Source organism: Homarus americanus, unplaced genomic scaffold, assembly GCF_018991925.1.
Source record: "Homarus americanus isolate GMGI-L3 unplaced genomic scaffold, GMGI_Hamer_2.0 scaffold39155, whole genome shotgun sequence".
NCBI lineage: Eukaryota > Metazoa > Arthropoda > Malacostraca > Decapoda > Nephropidae > Homarus > Homarus americanus.
In genome coordinates this window covers 9984116-10006139 of record NW_024737042.1, presented here as the reverse complement: position 1 = coordinate 10006139, position 22024 = coordinate 9984116, and the positions used below count along the sequence as shown (strand labels likewise).

General features: G+C 47.3%; 2 protein-coding genes and 2 long non-coding RNA genes across 6 annotated transcripts in view; 1 reads left to right on the top strand and 3 right to left on the bottom strand.

Annotated features, from left to right (window-relative positions):
- Positions 1-836: 836 nt before the first annotated feature.
- On the bottom strand, positions 837-8609 carry LOC121872695. The gene is made up of 2 exons (XR_006090144.1): positions 8454-8609; positions 837-2731 (listed from the first exon to the last, which is right to left on the bottom strand). It is a non-coding gene; the product is annotated as an uncharacterized LOC121872695 (long non-coding RNA).
- A 1646-nt stretch (positions 8610-10255) lies between these two features.
- On the bottom strand, positions 10256-10744 carry LOC121872794 (putative uncharacterized protein YHR217C). The gene has a single exon (XM_042375851.1). The coding sequence runs from the start codon at positions 10742-10744 to the stop codon at positions 10256-10258; it is 489 nt and encodes a 162-aa protein (XP_042231785.1).
- Positions 10745-12444: 1700 nt separating this feature from the next.
- LOC121872694 lies at positions 12445-12795 on the top strand. Its single transcript, XR_006090143.1, has 3 exons — positions 12445-12459; positions 12660-12715; positions 12755-12795. It is a non-coding gene; the product is annotated as an uncharacterized LOC121872694 (long non-coding RNA).
- A 26-nt stretch (positions 12796-12821) lies between these two features.
- Positions 12822-22024, bottom strand: part of LOC121872692 — a 31076-nt gene continuing 21873 nt past the window's right edge. For 2 of the 3 annotated variants that reach the window (XM_042375690.1, XM_042375691.1), the window contains exons 4-5: positions 18690-18831; positions 12822-13033 (exon numbers count right to left, since the gene is read on the bottom strand). In XM_042375690.1, coding sequence (XP_042231624.1) covers positions 12822-13033; positions 18690-18831 — 354 coding nt within the window. Of the gene's footprint in view, positions 13034-18689; positions 18832-19207; positions 19472-22024 lie in introns of those variants that run through there. The other variant, XM_042375692.1, reaches the window with a different exon arrangement.

Below are 22024 nucleotides of genomic sequence, written 5' to 3'. Positions count from 1 at the left end.
TTAAGGCAGGACTTTGTTATGCGTAATTAGATTTGTCTTCAACATCAACCCGCTAAAATAGGTTGCTTCCTCCCTCGTGGTGTGGTGGTGTTGTGGTGGTGTTGTTGTAGTGCTGAAATAGTTTTGTGGTGGTGTGTTGGTGTTGTGACGGTGTTGTGTTGGTGTTGTAGTGGTGCTGTAGTGGTGTGGTGGTGTGATGTTGTAGTGGTGTTGTAGTAGCGGTGTTATGGTGTTGTAACAGTGAGTGCTATGGTGGTGTTGTAGTGTGGTGTTGTGGTGTTCTAGTAGTGGTGTTGTAGTGTGGTGTTGTGGTGTTGTAGTGGTGGTATTGTGGTGTTGTAGTGTGGTGCTGTGGTGTTTTAGTGTGGTGTTGCAGTAGTTGTGTTGTGGTGTTGTATTAGTGGTGTTGTTTTGTTGTTGTGGTGGTGGTGGTGGTGATGTATTAGTGGTGTTGTGTTGTTGTTTTGGTGGTGGTGTTGTGGTGTGGTGGTGTTGTAGTGGTGGTGTTGTGGTGTGGTGGTGTTGTATTAATGGTGGTGTTGTAGTGGTGGTGTTGTGGTTGTGGCTTTGTATATGAGCTATCCTCTTTAATATCGTTAGGCATATTATATAATTACTCTATAAATTGTATTTGTTATGAATTAGTTAAATCTTAGTAAATGGATTGTTTTCGTACCCGTATAATAGTTGTTGTACTACCAAAAGTATTACAGAGTTTTTTAAGTATTTTGGTTGTAATTGAGTAAACACTATAGATTCTCTGTTGTCATGTTGATATTATTGGAAACATGGATTCTTGTTTTTTTATGCCGTTGTGATGAAATGAAATTCTTTAATTATATTTTTAACTGTTTATTTACGAACTCTGTGTCCTTAATAATTAACATTTCTAAATATAAAATAAAAGGAGGTTTTATCTATAAATTTTGAGTCACTTTACAGATATATATATATATACGAACAAAATGAGATGAGGTTGATTTGAGAATGCCCGCGAACACTCCCTCATATTTTAACCACTCTAGGACATCTCCAACTGGGTACAATAGTCAAACGTAGTCAGAAACTTATAAAATTGATCATAAAATATTCATACATAAATATCTCACATAATTACGTACTATTATGATACAGATTTTACACAGTACAGAGATCGTACTAGGATGCTATGCCATATTTGAGACCATAGCTTCAAGTGTCTACGATTTCTTATTTGAGACAGTTTCTTTGGCTTATAAACATTCCTGGTAGTGTTTTATATACGTACAGCATATCCACCAGTACTCTTATTTACAACAACAAATATCTCTTAATTATAACAACAATTTCTATTATACAACTTGATCTAAGACGTCGCTCACTTGCGCTTAGTAAAGACGCCTGATTTTGTTTCCATTGATATATAAACAGAATTATTTATATTATTATCACACATTTAGGAATAAGAGATTATTTTTCCTTTCTCTTTATCATTTTGTTTCAGAATCTCACACAGTTATCAGGTTTTATTGTGTTTACTGTTTATTGCGTTCACTGAGAAGAACAGACGAATAACAGGAACCAAGATGGAAGAAATGAAGAAGAAATAAGACAAGAGAGAGTTGAAGGTCAAGAAAAGCAAGATGAAGAAATAATAGAAGTAATGGAATAGAATAGTAAGCATAAAGAAGAAAGAATGACTTCTATTTACGTGTGTGTGTGTGTAAGTTCCTGAATCCGAGGACTTTGATCACGCTCTTCTGCCACAAGTCACAGGCTACAGAGATCCCCTTCCTTCTGTGAGTGATCCCAGCGGTGGAAGTCATCAAGAACAGATTTAACAGCGGCTACAAAAAAAAAAAAAAAAAGCTAGCTTCTTCTGTAGACTAAAGAAACAATTAGAAACAATTTTATCAGCTGTGAATACGTAGTTTCTTCTGAAAGGTCAGGAAGGTGGCTAGGGTAACTTCGGTCTGTCCTTACACATCGCTAGCACGAGGTATCAGATGGATCGTGGCGGTAAGCTTCACTACACACACACACAGAAGAAGCGTTTATTGACAAGAAGAGAGTTCCTTTATGGTGCTGGGTATTAGTTCCTCGTCTGTGGTGTTGCGGCGGCTGTCAGGAAGAGAGTGGAAGACCAGCTTCTTCTTGTAGATACTTACCCTTTTTTGCTCTGATGGTGTGGTGTCCTTGTGGTGGTTGTTGGTGTGGTTGAGGATGCTGTGGGTGCGATTGGTGTGGTTGTGGATGCTGTGGTTGTGGTTGGTGTGGTTGTGGATGCTGTGGTTGTGGTTGGTGTGGTTGTGGATGGTGTGCTTGTGGTTAGTGTGGTTGTTTTCTGATGACGCCTGTGAAGGTAGAATGCCACCACTGCCACCAATCTTCACAATTGGTGTAACAGGCAGATAGAGGCTTCTGTCTCTCCTGCGTCTGTATTGCTTGTCCTATCACGGCTCCTGTCTCTCCTGCGGCTGTATTGCTTATCCTATCACGGCTCCTGTCTCTCCTGCGGCTGTATTGCTTATCCTATCACGGCTCCTGTCTCTCCTGCGGCTGTATTGCTTGTCCTATCATGGCTTCTGTTTCTCCAACGGCTGTCTCTTGCGGCTGTCTCTCCTACCGCTGTCTCTTGCGGCTGTCTCTCCTGCGGCTGTTTATTCCAGTTCTACTCCACGTCAGGCGCCCTACCGCAGCAGTAGGAGGGCGCTGAGGATCATGAGTTGGGTGGTGGGACGACTGATCATACCTGTGGGAGGAGAGAAAATATTAACTCCAGGTTATATCAAAGATTAACAAAATAAACAGATACGTGAAAATTAATCTTAGACAAAGCGGACATATTGAGCGATATACAGTGAAACCTCCATATAACGGACTTCTCTCTTCATATAATCCGTTAGATGGAGGTATTTAACAGACCCTCGATATAACCGACTTTCATCTCTATAGTTCGTTTGATGGAGGTTTCATATCTAACGGACCCTGGATATAACGGACTTTCCTCTCCATTTAGTCCGTTAAAGAGACATTTTACTGTACAGTAAAGATTTTATAGGGTATTAGCTTTAGTTATAAGAGGTAGAGACTAAGGCTATTGTAGGCTACCGCAGGCTATCGTAGGCTATCATAGGCTATCGGAGAGTTTATACTTAAGATTTGTAGAGTATATTACGTGAGTCAGTACTGGATGACGCCGTCTCATATGTATACATGTAGAGAGGTAGACAGATAGGGAAAGATCGACAGGTAGGTAGACAAAGGTAATGAATCAGACAGACAGATGTAAACAGGTAGACAGTCAGACAGCTGAAGAAACATATAAACAGATAGACAGACTGACTGACATACAGGAAAGACAGCTTAATAGACAAACAGACAGGCATACAGAGTAGACAGACAAAACAAATTTAGACAGGTAGATAGGCAGATAAAGGTTGACAATCAGATAGACAGAGATGTAGACAGGTACACAGTGAAACAGACAGGCTGCTGAAGAACTAAATAAACAGAAACAGACAGAGATGTAAATATGCAGACGAAGGTAGACAATCAGATAGACAGATGTAGACAAATAGACAGACAGACACAGAAAGACAGAGAGCTTAACAGACAAATAAACAGTGACGTAGACAGACAAAACAAGCAGACAGACAATATTTTTTTTACGGGTCTCATTGTCGCCATGACCGTGATATAAACACCTTATAAAACTGAGATGTAAACACAGCTGAGACACACGGGAGAGATAAAGCTGAGACACACGGGAGAGATAAAGCTGAGACACGGGAGAGATAAAGCCGAGATACACGGGAGAGATAAAGCCGAGACACACGGGAGAGATAAAGCTGAGATACACGGGAGAGATAAAGCCGAGATACACGGGAGAGATAAAGCCGAGACACACGGGAGAGATAAAGCTGAGATACACGGGAGAGATAAAGCTGAGATACACGGGAGAGATAAAGCTGAGATACACAGGAGAGATAAAGCTGAGACACACGGGAGAGATAAAGCTGAGATACACGGAGAGATAAAGCTGAGATACAGGAGAGATAAAGCTGAGATACACGGGAGAGATAAAGCTGAGACACAGGAGAGATAAAGCTGAGATACACAGGAGAGATAAAGCTGAGACACACGGGAGAGAGATAAAGCTGAGATACACGGGAGAGATAAAGCTGAACACACGGGGAGAGATAAAGCCGAGATACACGGGAGAGATAAAGCCGAGACACACGGGAAGATAAAGCTGAGATACGGGAGAATAAAGCTGAGATACACGGGAGAGATAAAGCTGAGACACACGGGAAGATAAAGCTGAGATACTCAGGGAGAGATAAAGCTGAGATACACGGAGGAGAGTAAAGCTGAGATACGGGAGAGATAAAGCTGAGATACACGGAGAGATAAGCTGAGATACACGGGAGAGATAAAGCTGAGACACACGGGAGAGATAAAGAGCTGAGATACACAGGAGATAAAGCTGAGATAAGGAGATAAAGCTGAGAACAGGAGAGATAAAGCTGAGACACACGGGAGAGATAAAGCTGAGACACGGGAGAGAGATAAAGCTGAGACACACGGGAGAGATAAAGCTGAGATACACGGGAGAGATAAAGCTGAGATACAGGAGAGATAAAGCTGAGATAACACAGAGATAAGCTGAGAACACAGGGAGTAGCTGAGACACACGGGGAGAATAAGCTGAGACACAGGAGAGATAAAGCTGAGACACACAGAGATAAAGCTGAGATACGGGAGAGATAAAGCCGAGATACACAGGAGATAAGCTGAGACACAGGAGAGATAAAGCTGAGACACACAGGAGAGATAAAGCTGAGATACACGGAGAGAGATAAAGCTGAGATACACGGGAGAGATAAAGCTGAGACACACGGGAGAGATAAAGCTGAGATACACGGAGAGATAGCTGAGATACAGGAGAATAAAGCTGAGACACGGGAGAATAAAGCTGAATACACGGGAGAGATAAAGCTGAGAACACACGGAGATAAAGCTGAGACACACGGAGAGATAAGCTGAGATACACAGGAGAGATAAAGCTGAGACACACGGGAGAGATAAAGCTGAGACACACGGAGAGAGATAAAGCTGAGACACACGGAGAGATAAAGCTGAGACACACGGAGATAGCTGAGACACACGGAGAGATAAAGCTGAGACACACGGGAGAGATAGCTGAGACACACGGAGAGATAAAGCTGAGATACACAGAGATAAGCTGAGACACACGGAGAGATAAAGCTGAGACACAGGAGAGATAGCTGAGACACACGGAGAGATAAAGCTGAGATACACGGGAGAGATAAAGCTGAGACACACGGGAGAGATAAAGAGCTGAGATACACAGGAGATAAAGCTGAGACACACGGGAGATAAGCTGAGACACAGGAGAGATAAGCTGAGACACACGGGAGAGATAAAGCTGAGACACACGGGAGAGATAAAGCTGAGACACACGGGAGAGAGATAAAGCTGAGACACACAGGAGATATAAAGCTGAGACACACGGGAGAGAGATAAAGCTGAGACACACAGGAGAGATAAAGCTGAGACACACGGGAGAGATAAAGCTGAGATACACAGGAGATAAAGCTGAGACACACGGGAGAGATAAAGCTGAGACACACGGGAGAGATAAAGCTGAGAGACACAGGAGAATAAAGCTGAGACACAGGAGAGATAAAGCTGAGACACAGGAGAGATAAAGCTGAGATACAGGAGAGATAAGCTGAGATACACGGGAGAGATAAAGCTGAGACACACAGGAGAGATAAAGCTGAGATACACAGGAGAGATAAAAGCTGAGATACACGGGAAGATAAGCTGAACACACGGGAAGATAAAGCTGAGACACACAGGAGATAAAGCTGAGATACACAGGAGAGAGATAAAGCTGAGACACACAGGAGAGATAAAGCTGAGATACACGGGAGAGATAAAGCTGAGACACACGGGAGAGATAAAGCTGAGACACACAGGAGAGATAAGCTGAGACACGGAGAGAGATAAAGCTGAGACACACGGGAGAGAGAAAGCTGAGATACACGGAGAGATAAAGCTGAGACACACAGGAGGGATAAGCTAGAACACACGGAGAGATAAAGCTGAGATACACAGGAGAGAGATAAAGCTGAGATAGCACAGAGAGACATGACCAGTTGAGCCACACGGGAGAGACACATGTCTTGGTCTAAATTACTAAAAATGTGTTGGAGTGAAACCTTCTTATTACGGACTTCTCTCTCCATATAGTCCGTTAAATGGAGGTGTCACTGTAAAAATTATCAAAATAAAGATCTGAGATATAAAAAAAATCGGAATTTGGGTAATTAACCTAACCTAACCTAACCTGACCTGACCTGACCTGACCTAACCTAACCTAACCTGACCTGAATCTGACCTAAAATCTTGAATATTTGGATTTTATTCGAATTATCAATATAAGTATTTTTCTGATATATGCTCTCTCTCTCTCTCTCTCTCTCTTTCGCGATCTATCTCTCGTCTCTCTCTCTCTCTCGCTATATATATACTCTCTCTCGCCCATCTATCTCCCCATATTTCATCCTCCACCTCATCTACCTCTCATCTCCCTCCTCGCCACACCACCTCCATCCTCTCCCGCCCTCGCCATCTACCCTCTCCTCCCGCATCTATCTCCATCCTCCGCCATCTACCCCATCCTTCCTCCTCGCCATCTACCTCCTCATCCTCCGCTCCTCGCCATCTACCCTCCTCGTTATCTATCTCCATCCTCCCACATCTACCTCCCATCCTCATCCTCATCACCCCTGCCCTCTTCTCTCCTCACATTCACCTCTCATCTCTCTCCTCCGCCATCTACCCTCCTCCTCCTCTCATCCCTCCTCCTCTCCTCTCGCCATCTAATTCTCCCATCTCCTCGCATTCTACCTCTCATCCTCTCCGCCTGCCATCTACCCCTCTCCTCCTCCTGCCATCCACCCCCACTCCTCCTCGCCATCCATCTCATCTCCTGCTCTTACATTCACCCTCCCCTGCCATCTATCTCATCTCCCGCCATCTACCTCCATCTCTCATCCTCCGCCATCTATCTCTCTCTCTCCGCTCCGCCATCTACCTCCCATCCTCCTGCCATTCCATCTCATCTCTCCCCATTCATCTCATCTCTCTCGCCATCCACCTCTCATCTCTCTCTCCTCGGCCATTCAATCTCATCCTCTCCGCCTCACATTCACCTCTCCTCGCCATTCACCTCCATCCTCCTTCATCTACCTCCCCCCTCTCTCTCCCCCCCCCCCATCTCCGCCTACATTCACCCCCTCCTCTGCCATCTATCCCCATCTCACATTCAATCTCCCCATCCCCATCCTCTCGGCCATCTATCTCTCATCTCTCCGCTCTTGCCATCTACCTCCCCATCTCTCTCGCCATCTACCCTCATCTCCGCCTCGCCATCTACCTCCCCATCCTCTCGCCATATATCCTCATCCTCTCCGCCTCGCCATCTACCCCCATCTCCCGCCATCCACCTCTCATCCTCCGCCTCGCCATTCACCCCCATCCTCTCCGCCATCCACCTCATCCTCCGCCTCGCCATCTACCTCTCATCCTCCTCGCATCTACCTCCTCATCTCTCCGCTCGCCATCTACATCTCCATCTCTTTCTCTCGCCATTCTATCTCTCATCTCTCTCCTCTCGCCATCTATCTTCATCTCTCATCTCTCTCTGCCATCTACCTCTCATCTCCCTCGCATTCATCTTCATCTCTCTCAAATCCTTATTCTTCCTCGTGTATCCTCGGTATCAGGCAGGTGGAGGGAGCCGGGCAGGGTGGGTAAGCTGAGGACGGCCACCACTACTCTTCAGAACCGACAAACTCACCTCCGCTAGCAGGAACTCTCTGTCTGATAAATATTGTGGTTTTTCCTGTAAACACGGAACCTTGCTGGACCCGGATCATGGTAGGGATAGTGTGTGTGTGTGTGTGTGTGTGTGTGTGTGTGTGTGTGGGAGGATAGTGTCCAGACATCAGTAGACGAGCCATAATATTACACACACACATCATCATCATCATCATCATCATCACCACCATCTAACACCCAAAAAACTTGTAAACAAAGACGTAGAGAAGTAAATAATAAACATAATATATAAATGAAATAACATTTGACCTATATGTAACGTTAAGAAACAAATGAAGGTGGTATGTTGCTTTTGTTTCTGTATTCGAGTACTTATTATTGTCATCAGTGGGTTTAGAATACTAGATAGAGGATTGGATTCCATTCCCTGCTTGAGCTGTGCAGTAAACACACTCATCACACCTAACAGCTCGTAATAATGGCAAAACTTATAATGTAAATTCGTAAAAAAAAAATCCGTATTTACTTGCTTAAACTGTACAGAAAACAGATTCATCCCCTCCCCACCCCCCTAAAAATAAGTTGCTTGATTTGTTTACCTGCGGCAGAGAAATAGCTGGAGAGGTAGGAGGAGGAGGTTCTTGGCCGCACCCGCAGCTTGGTAGTGGACCGCAATTCTTGACCGCCCACTTCAACCACACACGACGTTTCTGCCACCACCCCCACCCGTGTGACCTGTGAGGGGGATGGAAAGAAGAGGGAGTGTGAGGAGAGAAGGAGGTGAGAGGTAAGAGAAGAGGTGGAGACATCGGTAACATCTCCACACACACACACACACACACACACACGCACACACACACACACACACACACACACACACACACACACACACACACACACACACACACACACGCTCCTTGATCCTTTAACCCTAAAACACATCTTTTCCATTACCAACAAAGTTAAATTAGAGTCGCCACCGAGGATTTTGTCACGGTAAAAAATATAAATAAATAGTGAAGTAAAAGACACGTGGAGAAGTTGGTGGAGAAGTTGGTGAGAAAAATCACATGTAAAGCGATTATACCCTCCAACACCTCTCCAGAATTCGTGAGGGGTGAGGTGAGGTGAGGTGAGGTGTTTAATTGTAACTTACCTGTCTTGAGATACGTGAATCAATTGCTGTTTTCTGGGAATTGGATCATTAGGACAGGTGTGGGTTGGGGATTTGTAGTAATGACGAGTATGGAATTGTGATAATAATAATAATAATAATAATAATAATAATAATAATAATAATAATAATAATAACAGTTATATAACACAAACGCAGAAAGTGTCAGAAAAGAACTAAAAAAACAAGTAGAAACAACACACACACACACACACACACACACACACACACAGTAGTTTTATAATTCTTATCAACCTTTATCCATATTATCACCATCAATCACTATTTATTATCACCATTTTCTGACGTTGTTACCACCGTGGCTCAACGGACCCTGGTATCGACAGTGAGCCACAACTCCCCACTTCGACGTAAAAATCAGTTTCACACCCGAGGAAAGTCACGTTTCTTCCACATTTTCCTTTTTTAGATTTTCCTCAACTTGACCACAATAAGAAATTTTTCCACAGTTTATATATTTTTACGTCATTATTTTGGTAGTTTTATAGTTTGGTGAAATGTATTACGACAGTGGTTATTGGTGCTCCTCCTCCTCCTATAGAGAACCACCACTTCACTCTCTCGTCTTAGCGCACTCTATGAGGTGTAAGGTCCACTGTCTCATTCTGTACACCACCAGCAGATAACTTGGGGCGCCGCTGCCTTACGAGGTGAGAGTCTGTGTGTTTCAGTGTGACGGCCGGCTGGTCTGTGTGTATAGTACTGCCGTCACTATGTCGGGGCGTCAATAAAGACCTAAAACTACTACTACTACTACTACTATTACTGTACTATTATTATTGTTAACTGTACTATTACTACTACTGATACACGCATGCAGGAGTGTGGGCTTGAAAGTGCTTGGAGGAGGTTGCAGGAGTAGAGTAGGGTGCAGGAGTATGGGTGCAGGAGTATGGGCGTGCAGGAGCAAGGGCGTGCAGGAGTGGTGCAGGAGCAAGGGCGTGCAGGAGTATGGGTGTGCAGGAGCAGTGCAGGAGAGTGGGCAGGAGTATGGGTGCAGGAGTATGGGTGCAGGAGTATGGGCGTGCAGGAGAGTGGGCGTGGCAAAGGGCGTGCAGGAGAAGGGTGCAGGAGGAGGGCGTGCAGGAGTATAAGGGTGTAGGGAGGGTGTGTGCAGGAGCAAGGGGTGTGCAGGAGGGGACATGCAGGGAGTATGGGCGTGTAGGAGGATGGCTGTGCAGGAGCAAGGGTGTGGGAGTAGGGCAGTTAGGGAGTATGGCAGGAGGTGGGACATGCAGGAGTATAGGCGTGCAGGAGTATGGGCGTGCAGGGAGCAAGGGCGTGCAGGAGTATGGGCGTGCAGGAGCAAGGGCGTGCAGGAGTATGGGCGTTTAGAGTATGGACATGCAGGAGTATGGGCGTAGGAGTATGTGCAGGAGCAAGGGCGTGCAGGAGGAGGGGCGTTGGGAGGGGGGTGCAGGAGTGTGGACATGCAGGAGTATGTGCAGGAGCAAGGGTGCAGGAGTATGGGTGAAGGGGAGTATGGGCGTGCAGGAGCAAGGGCGTGCAGGAGTATGGGTGCAGGAGGAGGGGCGCAGGAGCAAGGGCGTGAGTATGGGCGTGCAGGAGTATATGTTTAGGGAGTATGTGCAGGAGGGACATGCAGGAGTATGGGGCAGGAGTATGGGCGTAGGAGTATGGGCGTGCAGGAGCATAGGTGCAGGAGTATGTGCATATGGGTGCAGAGGTGGACATGCAGAAGGACAGGAGGTGGGTGCAGAAGGGAGTAGCTACCTGGCTCCAGGGGAGGCGGGTGAGGCCAGGAGAATGATCGGGCGGCGTCTCTGAAGGGGGACACGTACTCCTCCCTGTGATGTAGGGTAAGGGGAAGGAGGTTGGGTAGTAAGGAGAAGGATAGGGGTGGAGTTGCGTGACGGGGAAGGGGTAGGGGTGGAGTTGGACGGGGGAGGGGTAGTGGAGTTGTGACGGGGGAGAGTAGGGTGGAGTTGTGACGGGGAGAGGTAGAGGTGGAATCGTGTGTGGGGGAAGGACGATAGTGGGTGAGGAAGGGAGAGGGAGGGGTATGGAAGTAGGATGAGGGAGGGTAGGATAGAGAAAGGGAAGAGGGTAGTGGTTAAGGGGGAGCGGGGTGTGGGAGGGGGGAGGGGAGCAGGGTGGGGGAGGGAGAGGAAGATACTAATTAGATTAGTAATGATAAATATAAGGAGGAACCGCATCTATTTGGAGAAGTTGTTAAGTTAGGTAAGTTAGGTTATAGGGGTTAGGTTAGGTTAAGAGGTTGAGGTTGGGTTGGATTAGGTTGAAGGTTAGGTTGGGTTAGGTTAGGTTAGGTTGGTATTTACGTATTTGGATCCGTGTTTATTCAGCTTGCAACATCAGCAATTGACATAATCATACCTCTATATATATATTATCTGAGTATGTGTTTGTATACCCTTGATATGTATAGTATACTTGGATGTTGTGTATGTGTGTGTGTATGTCTGTGTCTGTCTGTGTGTGTGTGTGTGGGTGTGTTCTGGTATGTGTGTGTATACTGACCTGTTGAGGAGTGTTTCATCACCTGAGGGACTGTCTTCATCGATCCTCATGTAATAAAGGTCCCTAAGAGGTGATGTCCCTGCTCACACTTAACATGCCTGAGTTAATAGTGAGGTCGTCGGGATGTGATGCCCTAGGGCCGGTGCGTGCCTAGGGTGTCGATGCGTTAGGGTGTCGGTTAGTGTTTATGTTAGTGTCGGATGCGTGTTAGGGTGTGATGCGTGTTAGGGTGTCGGATGCGTGTTAGGTGTCGGATGCGTGTTAGTGTCGGATGCGTGTTAGGGTGTCGGATGCGTGCCTAGTGTCAGATGCGTTAGGTGTGTCGGATGCGTGTTAGGTGTCGGATGCGTGTTAGGGTGTCGATGCGTGTTAGTGTGTGATGCGTGTTAGGGTGTCGGATGCGTGCCTAGGGTCGATGCGTTAGGGTGTCGATGTTAGGTGTCGGATGCGTGTTAGGGTCGGATGCGTGAGGGTGTCGGATGCGTGTTAGGGTGTCGGATGCGCTTAGGGTGTCAGATGCGTTAGGTGTCGGATGCGGTCGATGCGTTAGGGTGTCGGATGCGTGTTAGGCGTGGGTGTTAGGGTGTCGATGTTAGTGTCGATGCGTTAGTCGGATGCGTGAGGTGTCGGATGCGTGTTAGGGTGTTAGGTGTCACGTAAGGGGTCGGATGCGTTTAGGTGTCAGATGCGTGTTAGGGTGTCGGATGCGTGTTGGAAGTGTCGGATGCGTGTTAGTGTCGGATGCGTGTAGGTGTCGATGCGTGTTAGGGCGGATGCGTTAGGTTGTGGATGCGTGTTAGGGTGTCGGATGCGTGTTAGGGTGTCGGATGCGTGCCCAGGTGTCGGATGCGTTAGGGTGTCGGATGCGTGTTAGGGTGTCGGATGCGTTAGTGTCGGATGCGTGTTAGGTGTCGGATGCGTGTTAGTGTCGGATGCGTGTTAGGGTGTCGGATGCGTTAGGGTCGATGCGTGTTAGTGTCGGATTAGGTGTCGGATGTGTTAGTGTCGGATGCGTGCCAGGGTGTCGGATGCGTGTTAGTGTCGGATGCGTGCTAGGGTGTCGGATGCGTGTTAGTGTCGGATGCGTGTTAGGTGTCGGATGCGTTAGGGTGTCGGATGCGTGTTAGGTGTCGGATGCGTGTTAGGGTGTCGGATGCGTGTTAGGTGTTTATGTTAGTGTCGGATGTAGGTGATGCGTGTTAGGGTGTCGGATGCGTGTTAGGGTGTCGGATGCGTGTCATGGGTCTTAAATGCGTGTCTAAGAGAAGTGTCAAATTGGTGTCAAAATACGCCATATACTTTTCACTGGTCTTAACATTGTCACCTGATGAGTACGCACCTGGCGGCCCTGCAGGTACCAGGTGAGGGCAGGTGAGGGTGCTGAGGGCGGCAGCTGGTGCGGGAGGCAGGTGAGGGTGAGGTGATCGTGAACCTGGTACACCTCCCTCGCCCCCATGATTACAGGTGGCTCTAGCGGCTCGTCTGGGGGAGAACCGAGGTGTAAGTTTGGCTGTGTAAACAACAACAACAACAACAATAACAATAATAATAATAATAATAATAATAATAATAATAATAATAATAATAATAATAATTACTACACTAAAAACAATAACAATAATAATGCCATGGTTTAGTTAGGTTAGCATTAGGTTAGGTTACGTTAGCGTCAGGTTACGTTACGTTACGTTACGTTAGCATCAAGTTAGGTTAGGTTAGCATCAGGTTAGGTTACGTTAGCGTCAGGTTACGTTACGTTACGTTACGTTAGCATCAAGTTAGGTTAGGTTAGCATCAGGTTAGGTTAGGTTACGTTAAGTTACGTTACGTTACGTTACGTTAGCATCAAGTTAGGTTAGGTTAGCATCAGGTTAAGTTACGTTAAGTTACGTTACGTTACGTTACGTTACGTTAGCATCAAGTTAGGTTAGGTTAGCATCAGGTTAGGTTACGTTAAGTTACGTTACGTTACGTTACGTTACGTTAGCATCAAGTTAGGTTAGGTTAGGTTAGAAAATATCTAAAATGTTCAGGTGATCCAGAGAATTCCATATTAGGTGAAGTGCTATTTAGGCTACTGGTAATGTTAACAAAGCCTCCTGCCTGAACGTGAGGGGAAAGAGAAGAGGGAGGAAGGGAGAGTTATTAAGAGGAGAGGGAGGAAGAGAGAGTTATTAAGAGGAGCGGGAGGAAGGGAGAGTCATTAAGAGGAGAGGGAGGAGGAAGAGAGAGTCACTAAGAGGAGAGGGAGGAGGAAGAGAGAGTCACTAAGAGGAGAGGGAGGAGGAAGAGAGAGTTATTAAGAGAAGCGGGAGGAGGAAGAGAGAGTTATCAAGAGGAGCGGGAGGAGGAAGAGAGGTAATTGTAAACTGTTGTGGTGTGCGTGATCCTTACCTAACCTAACCCCACCAAACCTCACGTAAAACACACAATGATTGGAACAAATTATCCCCCAACTCACGTGAATGATAATACGTATGATTCATTTCACACACTGTAAACACCACACAAGCGGGGCTTCATCGCTCAGTAATATGACCATCACAAGAAGCCCGGGATGGTTGGGTTTGTGGCTGCTTCTCAGTCCACAACAAGTTATCTTCCCTGACTTAACTTTTGATGCTAATAAACTTGGCCAGGTTCCCCATCTGGATTCTAAAAGGTTCGTAAGGTTAATATTCTCTCTTAGTAGTGGTTAGTTAGTATATTGAATGTATCGATAACTGTTTGTAAATTAAGATAGAGAGATAACGATAATGTAAGATATCTTGAAGGCAAACAGATAATGACGTCGCATAAATTCAACCAATGAACGTACTCTATCTTCCGCGGAAAGGAAGATGAGGTCACGTAAATTCAACCAATAAACGCCCTTGTCGTTTTCAAAAAGGATAATGACGTCACGTAAACGTAACCAATAAATGCGCTTATCATTTCCAGAAAGGATAATGACGTCACGATTGACTTAAACAATAAACTCCATTTGTTGTTTCCAAAAGAATGACGTCATGTAATTTAACCAATAAACGTGCGACGTGGCCACGTTGACGCCGTTTATAACAATGCAATCTTCAAATCACAAGAATACAAAAACTTCACGTTAGCTTGACACTGGTACCCGGCCACGTAAACACGAGCAGTCTGTGCCCCCTTTATGTGACCCATGTCTCGCTGCCATATAGCAGGGTGGGGAGGACCACTGCTCGATATTCGTGTAATTTTGCAGCTATTTTCAGCTCCTTACAGCTGAAGTCACGGGTATGGAGTCTGCCAAAGGCTTCAGATGCACATCTAATCCGATGCTGAATGTCTTCATCGTTGTCCGTGGTGGTGGACAGGTGGGAGCCGAGATACCGAAAGTGGGTAACATTAAAGGGGGCAGTACTGTTAAGCTGGATGGATGGTGGAGGTGTGTCTGAACCAGGGGCAAGCTGAAAGAGAATCTGAGTCTTACGTTCATTCACCTCAAGGCCGAAGTGTGCATATGCATCTTGCATAGATGTAAAGGATCTCCTGTAGGTTGCGTTCAGTGTGAGCAACAAGGGTGAGGTCGTCTGCATACTGAAGCTTAGTAATGGAAGCTGCTGACACCTTTGTTCCTGCTACCTCATCCATGGATGGAGGATAGCTGAGGTGGGTCAGCTCTGGATGCTGAGGGACCTGCTGGGTAGTCAGGACATCCACATTGGTGTTTCGATTGAGCAGTGAAGGGTGGTGCTCTTTCCAGTGCTGAAGGAAACCTTCATCGTCTTTAATGAGGGAGTTACCATCAGATGAGCGGGGGAGGGCTGCGCCACAGGTGATTGGCCCATAATTTTTTTTAGTGGAATTGAAAAGTTCACGCATTTTGTGCTGATTTGCAAATTTTTGTGTTTCACATGCTCTATTTTTAAACCAGTCGTTCCTTAGATTGCGAAGTTCGTGCTGGGCTGCCGCTTTCTTCTTGTGGAAGGTATCAGTTTTGGTATGAGACTGAGGGTTGTTCTGCCAGTCAGTAAAAGCAGCACGTTTATCATCGATGAGTACTTTGATTGCCGGGTCATTTTCATCAAACCAGTCCTGGTGTAATCTTTTGATCTGGCCGAGGGTCTCTGCAGGTTTTTGTCATAACAGTATTAAGAGTATCCCATTCGGCACTGGGATTCACGTTGTTTGTTGTCAGGTTGTTTATCAGCCCATGTTCGACCTGGTCTCTGAAAGCATGTGCTACTGCTGGATCCTCCAGATGTTTAATTGTTAAAACCTCTTCTGAGGCTCGCTGCCTCGCCGTTTTGGGACGACGTGAAGTGAAAGCTTGGCTCTAACAAGCCTATGACCAGTGTCACAGTGGTCTGAGCCACACATGGCACGGGTGATGAGGACATCTCGGCGATCTTTTTCTCTGACAATGATGTAGTCAATGAGATGCCAGTGTTTGGATCGTGGGTGTTGCCACGAACCCTTGAACTTGTCGGCCTGCCTAAACAAGGTATTGGTGATAGTGAGGTTGTGTGCAGCACACTTGCTGAGGAGAAGTAAGCCGTTGGGATTACACTTGCCAAGTCCATTTCTCCTTATGGTTCCCTGCCAAATGTCAGCATCTTTGCCAACTCTCGCATTGAAGTCACCAAGGAGCACAACTTTGTCTTCTCTGGGGATAGAGGTTAGCATTCTGTCGAGGTCGGCGTAAAAGGCCTCATTGATATCGTCTTCTGCATCCAGTGTTGGGGTGTATGCACTGATGAAGAAGGTATGACGTGAGTGATTCAGTGGGATTCGGGGCGTCATGTGGCGCTCGTTGATCCCAACAGGCATTTCAGTTAACCTGTGTAGGATGCGTTGGCGGGTGGCAAAGCCAACGCCATAAATGTGGTTTCTCTCCGCAGCAGGCTTACCCTTCCAGAAGAAGGTATAGCCAGAACCTCTTCTGTGAGTTGACCCTCGTCAGGGAGCCAGGACTCACTAATGGCTGCTATGTCAATGTTATACCTACCCAGCTCTCTTGTCAGAAGGGCAGTTCTTCTTTCAGGACGCCCATTTGTGCCAGTATTCAGAAGGGTCCTGACATTCCATGCAGCGACCAGAAGAGGTTGTATAGTTTGTTTTCTTCGGATTTCTGATTTTGATTGTGTTTTAGACTGCATAAGGATGACCTTACTGAGTGTGGTTGCCCAGTCAGGTTGGGTTTTAGGCAGGCTATGTTTAGGGCACCTTTTCTAGCCCCCTCCCCATGTGGGGTGAGCAGAGTGGCTCCTCGAAAGGGCTGCTCAGTCGCACAGACAGGACCGGATTGCACTGCTGACTAGATCCCACATAACCAACCATCTTATCTGTGCCGCTCTTGTGTAGAGTTGTTTCTAGTGACTCCCGGCAGCCATCTCTGCCTGTGCCCGTCGCCACTTATCCGTCGCCAAAGAACTTTTGGGGTTATAGGGGTTTTGATGATGATGAGAGGTATTATGAACTGGATGATGGCTGCACGTGAGTTGATTTATGTGGTGAGGCAGGAGTGCAGGCTGCAGCCACACATCTTGGCTCTCCCTTTTCCTGATCCAGTGGTGCAAGTGTTGCAATGACTGGGGAGAGAGAGAGTTGCAATGGACTGCCGATAGCCCAATTTGTTGGGTTTCGCCTTAGTAGCCTGTCCATCATGTATTGCCTTTGTCCGCCGCTGTAGTCATTGGTGTTGGGGGTCTTGTTGTAGCTCTGTACGGATGTTTGCCAGATGCGGGGCTCCACTGCAGATTTTTCGTTCGGAGTTTGCTCCCGTAGCTTTATACCTGCAAAGGTTAATCCGCAAGGCAGCGGGGCGGTGGTTGGTAGGCGCCAGGATGTGTCCACATGCCAGTGGGCCAATGTGCCATCCCTCTGGGGCCCACTGCTACTCCGAGATCCCCTGCTGCTCTAGTCTGAGCCCACGAGGAGGCACAGCAGGAGTCTTGATGGTGAAGAGACTGTATACTGGCAGGGGAAGTCTTATGCAAGATGCTTCCCTGTCTGCCACGAGGGCTAGACAGTGGCGGTAGCTGAAAGTGAGAGGAAGCAAGCAGTGCTTACGACATAACACTAACATAATGCTGCCACACTAGACGCATTTCACCACCCTGTGTGCGAACACACACACACACACACACACACACAGATCACGTGCCACTTAGAATGTTCATCAGCCACTCAGAACACAAGCCATTCAGAACACCAGCCACTTATAACGTCAGCCACGCAGAACACCAGCCTCGCAGAACGCCAGCCACTCAGAACACCAGTCACCCAGAACAGCAGTCACCCAGAACGTGAGCCATTCAGAACACCAGCCACTCAGAACGTCAGCTACTCAGAATGTCAGCCACTCAGAACGCCAGCCATAGTTAATCCTCTCCTGGCATTCTACCGAAGCTTTCACACCTTGATGGTTCCGTCCTGACAGCCAGGAGGAGGAGGAGGAGGAGGAGGTGTAGAAGAAGAAGAAGAAGAAGAAGAAGAAGAGGGTATTTGTGAGTGCCGTGGCGAGAATCCTAATCTTAGAGACATTGGAGAGAGAGAGAGAGAGAGAGAGAGAGACCCTCCCCCACAATCTTCTTCTTCTCCTTCCCATTTCAATATTCTTGTCTTTCTGTCTCCTCCCCCATTCTCTCTCCCCTTTTATCTCCCCCCATCCCTCCGTCTCCCCCCCTCACTCCCTCTGTCCTTCCCTCCTCACACACTCCCCCTTTCCCTCCTTCTCTTGCCAAATCCCTCCCCCACTTTACCTCTCCCCTCCCCTCCTCCTCCCCTTCACCCCCTACCCCCCCTACCCTCCCCCTCCCTATGTCACACTGAAGTTTCCGATTGATGGTCTGATTGAATTATATCTCCCTGGGTTTGTGTTGTGGGATGGAAGATGAAAAAGAAGTCTCCCCAATGTTTCGACTGGAAGGGGAGGAGGAGAGGGGAGGGGAGTAAGGAAGGGGAGAGGGGAGGAGAAGGTAGAAAGACAGGGGAAGAGGGAGGTATAGGAAGAAGGGGAGGAGGAAGGGGAGAGGGGAGAAGGTACAGGGAGGAGGGAGGATTGATCAGCTAAGTAAGTTTACTCTTCTTTTATCCATCCCTCCCTTATCCTCTCCTCCCTCCCTCCCTTTTATCACCCTTATCCTCTCCTCCCTCCCTCCCTCACACTCACCTAACACGGTCATGAAGGCAGAGCGAGTCTCGGTCCTGAAGGAGGGATGCTCAGCGATCACCTCACACTTGTATTCCCCCGAGGCCGCTGAGGTCATGCTGGTGAGGGAGAGGGTGACCTGTGTCTCTGACCTCGACACCTCCTGTGGGTGAGAGAAAGAGAGAGAGAGAGAGAGAGAGAGAGAGAGAGAGAGAGAGAGAGAGAGAGAGACACCCTATAAGCACCCTCCTTACTAAACTAACCGCCCCCCTCCCCTCTCTCCCTCTCCAGCTGACCCCCCCATTCCCCTCCCCTTGCAGTAAATGTATCTTGTAGAATGAGGAAATTAAAGCAGATATCACCTCCCCCCATCCCTCCTCCTTCCCTTCTCTCCATCTCCTTCCCTCCTCTCCTCCGCTTCCTCCCTTCCTTCATCCCCCCCTCCTTCCCTCCATCCCCTTCTTTCTCCTCCTTCCTCCCTCCCTCCTTCCCTCCATCTCCTTTTTTCTCCTTCCTTCCTTTCTCCTTCCCTCCCTTCCTCCCCCCCCCTGCCCTTCTTCCCGTTCAACTTCAAACAGGACAATGGCAATTCACAGCAATTAAACTCAACGCTAGTACTGACGGCACATGTAATTAAGACTTCCAGGGTCAAAACATCTTATTAGCCTGGCGTGAGTCTTATTGGGTTAGTCTTTTATAACAGAGACAAGGAGTAATAGTGCTTGATGGCCGTGTCAGATGGCCGTGTCAGATGGCCGGATGATCGCAGGGAACAAAATGAGGCTCTCGAGGCTTTGTGTTCTCTGAAAATGATACTTTGTTTACTTATAAATCTGTTAATTAAAAAATAATTTATTTTCTTTGTATTATGTCTTCGTTATTAATGATAAAAAAGAATTATCCAAATACTTGAAACAATTGTTATTTTTTAAACATTGTTCACATATTAAATAAAAAATAAATATTTATATATTTAAAAAAAAGTTCATCTCTCAGCATAAAAACTGAATTCTAAAAAAAAAACCTACAAACGAAAAATAAAACTCGAACGCATACAAGTATTACGTCACGAGAGGTGTTAACAAAACAGACCCGCACGAGGTAGACACTGTGTAAAACTTTCTTCATTAACAACTACAAGTCAATATTTTATCACGGCTGTCATTACAACACTGATGAATGAGGAAATAAAGCAGTGATAAAAATACAACTCGAAATCAGTACAAAATTAACCTTATATATTATTATGTTGTAATTAAAGCAAGTTGAACTTTGGTTGGTTCATTGCGTGGTTGATCTGGAGTTAGGCTTCCATGTGAGGGTCTTCCAGCGTGGTTGATCTGGAGTTAGGCTTCCATGTGAGGGTCTTCCAGCGTGGTTGATCTGGAGTTAGGCTTCCATGTGAGGGTTTCCAGCGTGGTTGATCTGGAGTTAGGCTTCCATGAGGGTTTCAGCGTGGTTGATCTGGGTTAGGCTTCCATGTAGGCTTCAGCGTGGTTGATCTGGAGTTAGGCTCTGTGAGGGTCTTCCAGCGTTGATCTGGAGTTAGGGTCCATGTGAGGGTCTTCCAGCGGTTGATCTGGAGTTAGTCATGTGAGGGCTTCCAGCGGTTGATCTGGAGTTAGTCCATGTGAGGGTCTTCCAGCGTGGTTGATCTGGAGTTAGGCTTCCATGAGGGTCTTCTGGTGTTGATCTGGAGTTAGCTTTCATGTGAGGGTCTTCCAGCGTGGTTGATCTGGAGTTAGGCTTCCGAGGGTCTTCAGCGTGGTTGATCTGGAGTTAGTCATGTGAGGGCTTCCAGCGTGGTTGATCTGGAGTTAGGTTCCGTGAGGGCTTCCATGGTTGATCTGGAGTTAGGCTTCCATGAGGGTCTTCCAGCGTGGTGATCTGGGTTAGTCCATGTGAGGGTCTCCTGGTGGATCTGGAGTTAGGCTTCCAGCAGAGGGTCTTCCAGCGGTTGATCTGGAGTTAGGCTTCCATGTGAGGGCCTTCCAGTGGTTGATCTGGAGTTAGGCTTCCAGTGGGGTCTTCCAGCGTGGTTGACTGGAGTAGGCATGCGAGGGTCTTCCAGCGTGTTTGATCTGGTTAGCCCACGGAGGGTCTTCCAGCGTGTTGATCTGGAGTTAGGCTTCCACGTGAGGGTCTTCCAGCGTGGTTGATCTGGAGTTAGGCTTCCAGGAGGGTCTCCAGGTGGTTGATTTGTGTTTGCATTTCAGAGTCAATCGCCAAGAATTATAACATTTCTCCCATGAATATTAGCTTTAAATCGTGTACATATGACAGTAAAGATGCAGCCCTTCCCTTCCAGCCCTCCAGCCCCTTCTTCCAGCCCTCCAGCCCTTCCTTCTTCCAGCCTCCAGCCCCTTCCTCTTCCAGCCCCTCCAGCCCCTTCTCTTCCAGCCTCCAGCCCTTCCTTCCAGCCTCCAGCCTCCCTCTTCCAGCCCCCAGCCCTTCCCTCCAGCCCCTCCAGCCCCTCCCTCTTCCAGCCCTCCAGCCCTCCCTCAGCCCCTCGCTCAACAAACAGACAGACAGACAGACAGAAAGCAGACGAGGACAAGACAAGGAGACAGACAGACAGCAGAAGCAGACAGACAGAAGCAGGAAGCGACGGGACAGACAGACAGAGACAGACAGAAAAGCAGACAGACAGACAGACAGACAGACAAGCAGACGGACAGACAGACAGATAGAAAAGAGCAGAAAGACAGACAGACAGAAAAGGATAGAAAAGACAGACAGACAGAAAAGCAGACAGACAGACAGACAGAGAGGAAACTATGAATTTTTCTCCCCATTAGCCACCTAATCAAAATGAGAGAGAGAGAGAGAGAGAGAGAGAGTAAAATGAGTGAGAGATAAAATCCAACTTCTCTCTCTCTCTCCAACAGTCATCAATGAGGTAAAATAAATCACTCAGACAAAAACGACTCAACAAACAAAACCATAAAACCACGAAGAAATATTATTCCTCTTCACCTCACCTCTTCCTCTTACTCTTCATCTTCCATCTCTACCTCCCCCTCTCTGGAGGAACCAAAAGACTGACTGACAACGATGGAGATTCACAGAAAATGTACCCTCACCCCTGAAGAGTCGGTAACACAACTAACACACATCCGCCTTTGTCTGTTAGAGAAGTGTGTGGAGGGGTGTGGGGGAAGGGGTGAAGGGGTGTGGTGTGGAAGGTGGGAGGAGGTGAGGTGGGGTGGGTGGGGATGTGTGTGGGGTGAGGAGGTGGGGGTGAAGGGGGTGAAGGGATGGGGGTGAGGGAGGTGGTGGGGTATGTGGTGGGTAGGTGTGGGGTGGGTGTGGAGGTGGAGGAGGTGTGTGAGGAAGGTGTGTAGGGGTGGTGTGGA

Excerpts from the sequence above, each read along its gene's own strand:
- LOC121872794 (XM_042375851.1), bottom strand. The coding sequence starts at position 10,744 with ATGTCCACCTCTGCACCCATATGCACATACTCCTGCACCTATGCTCCT.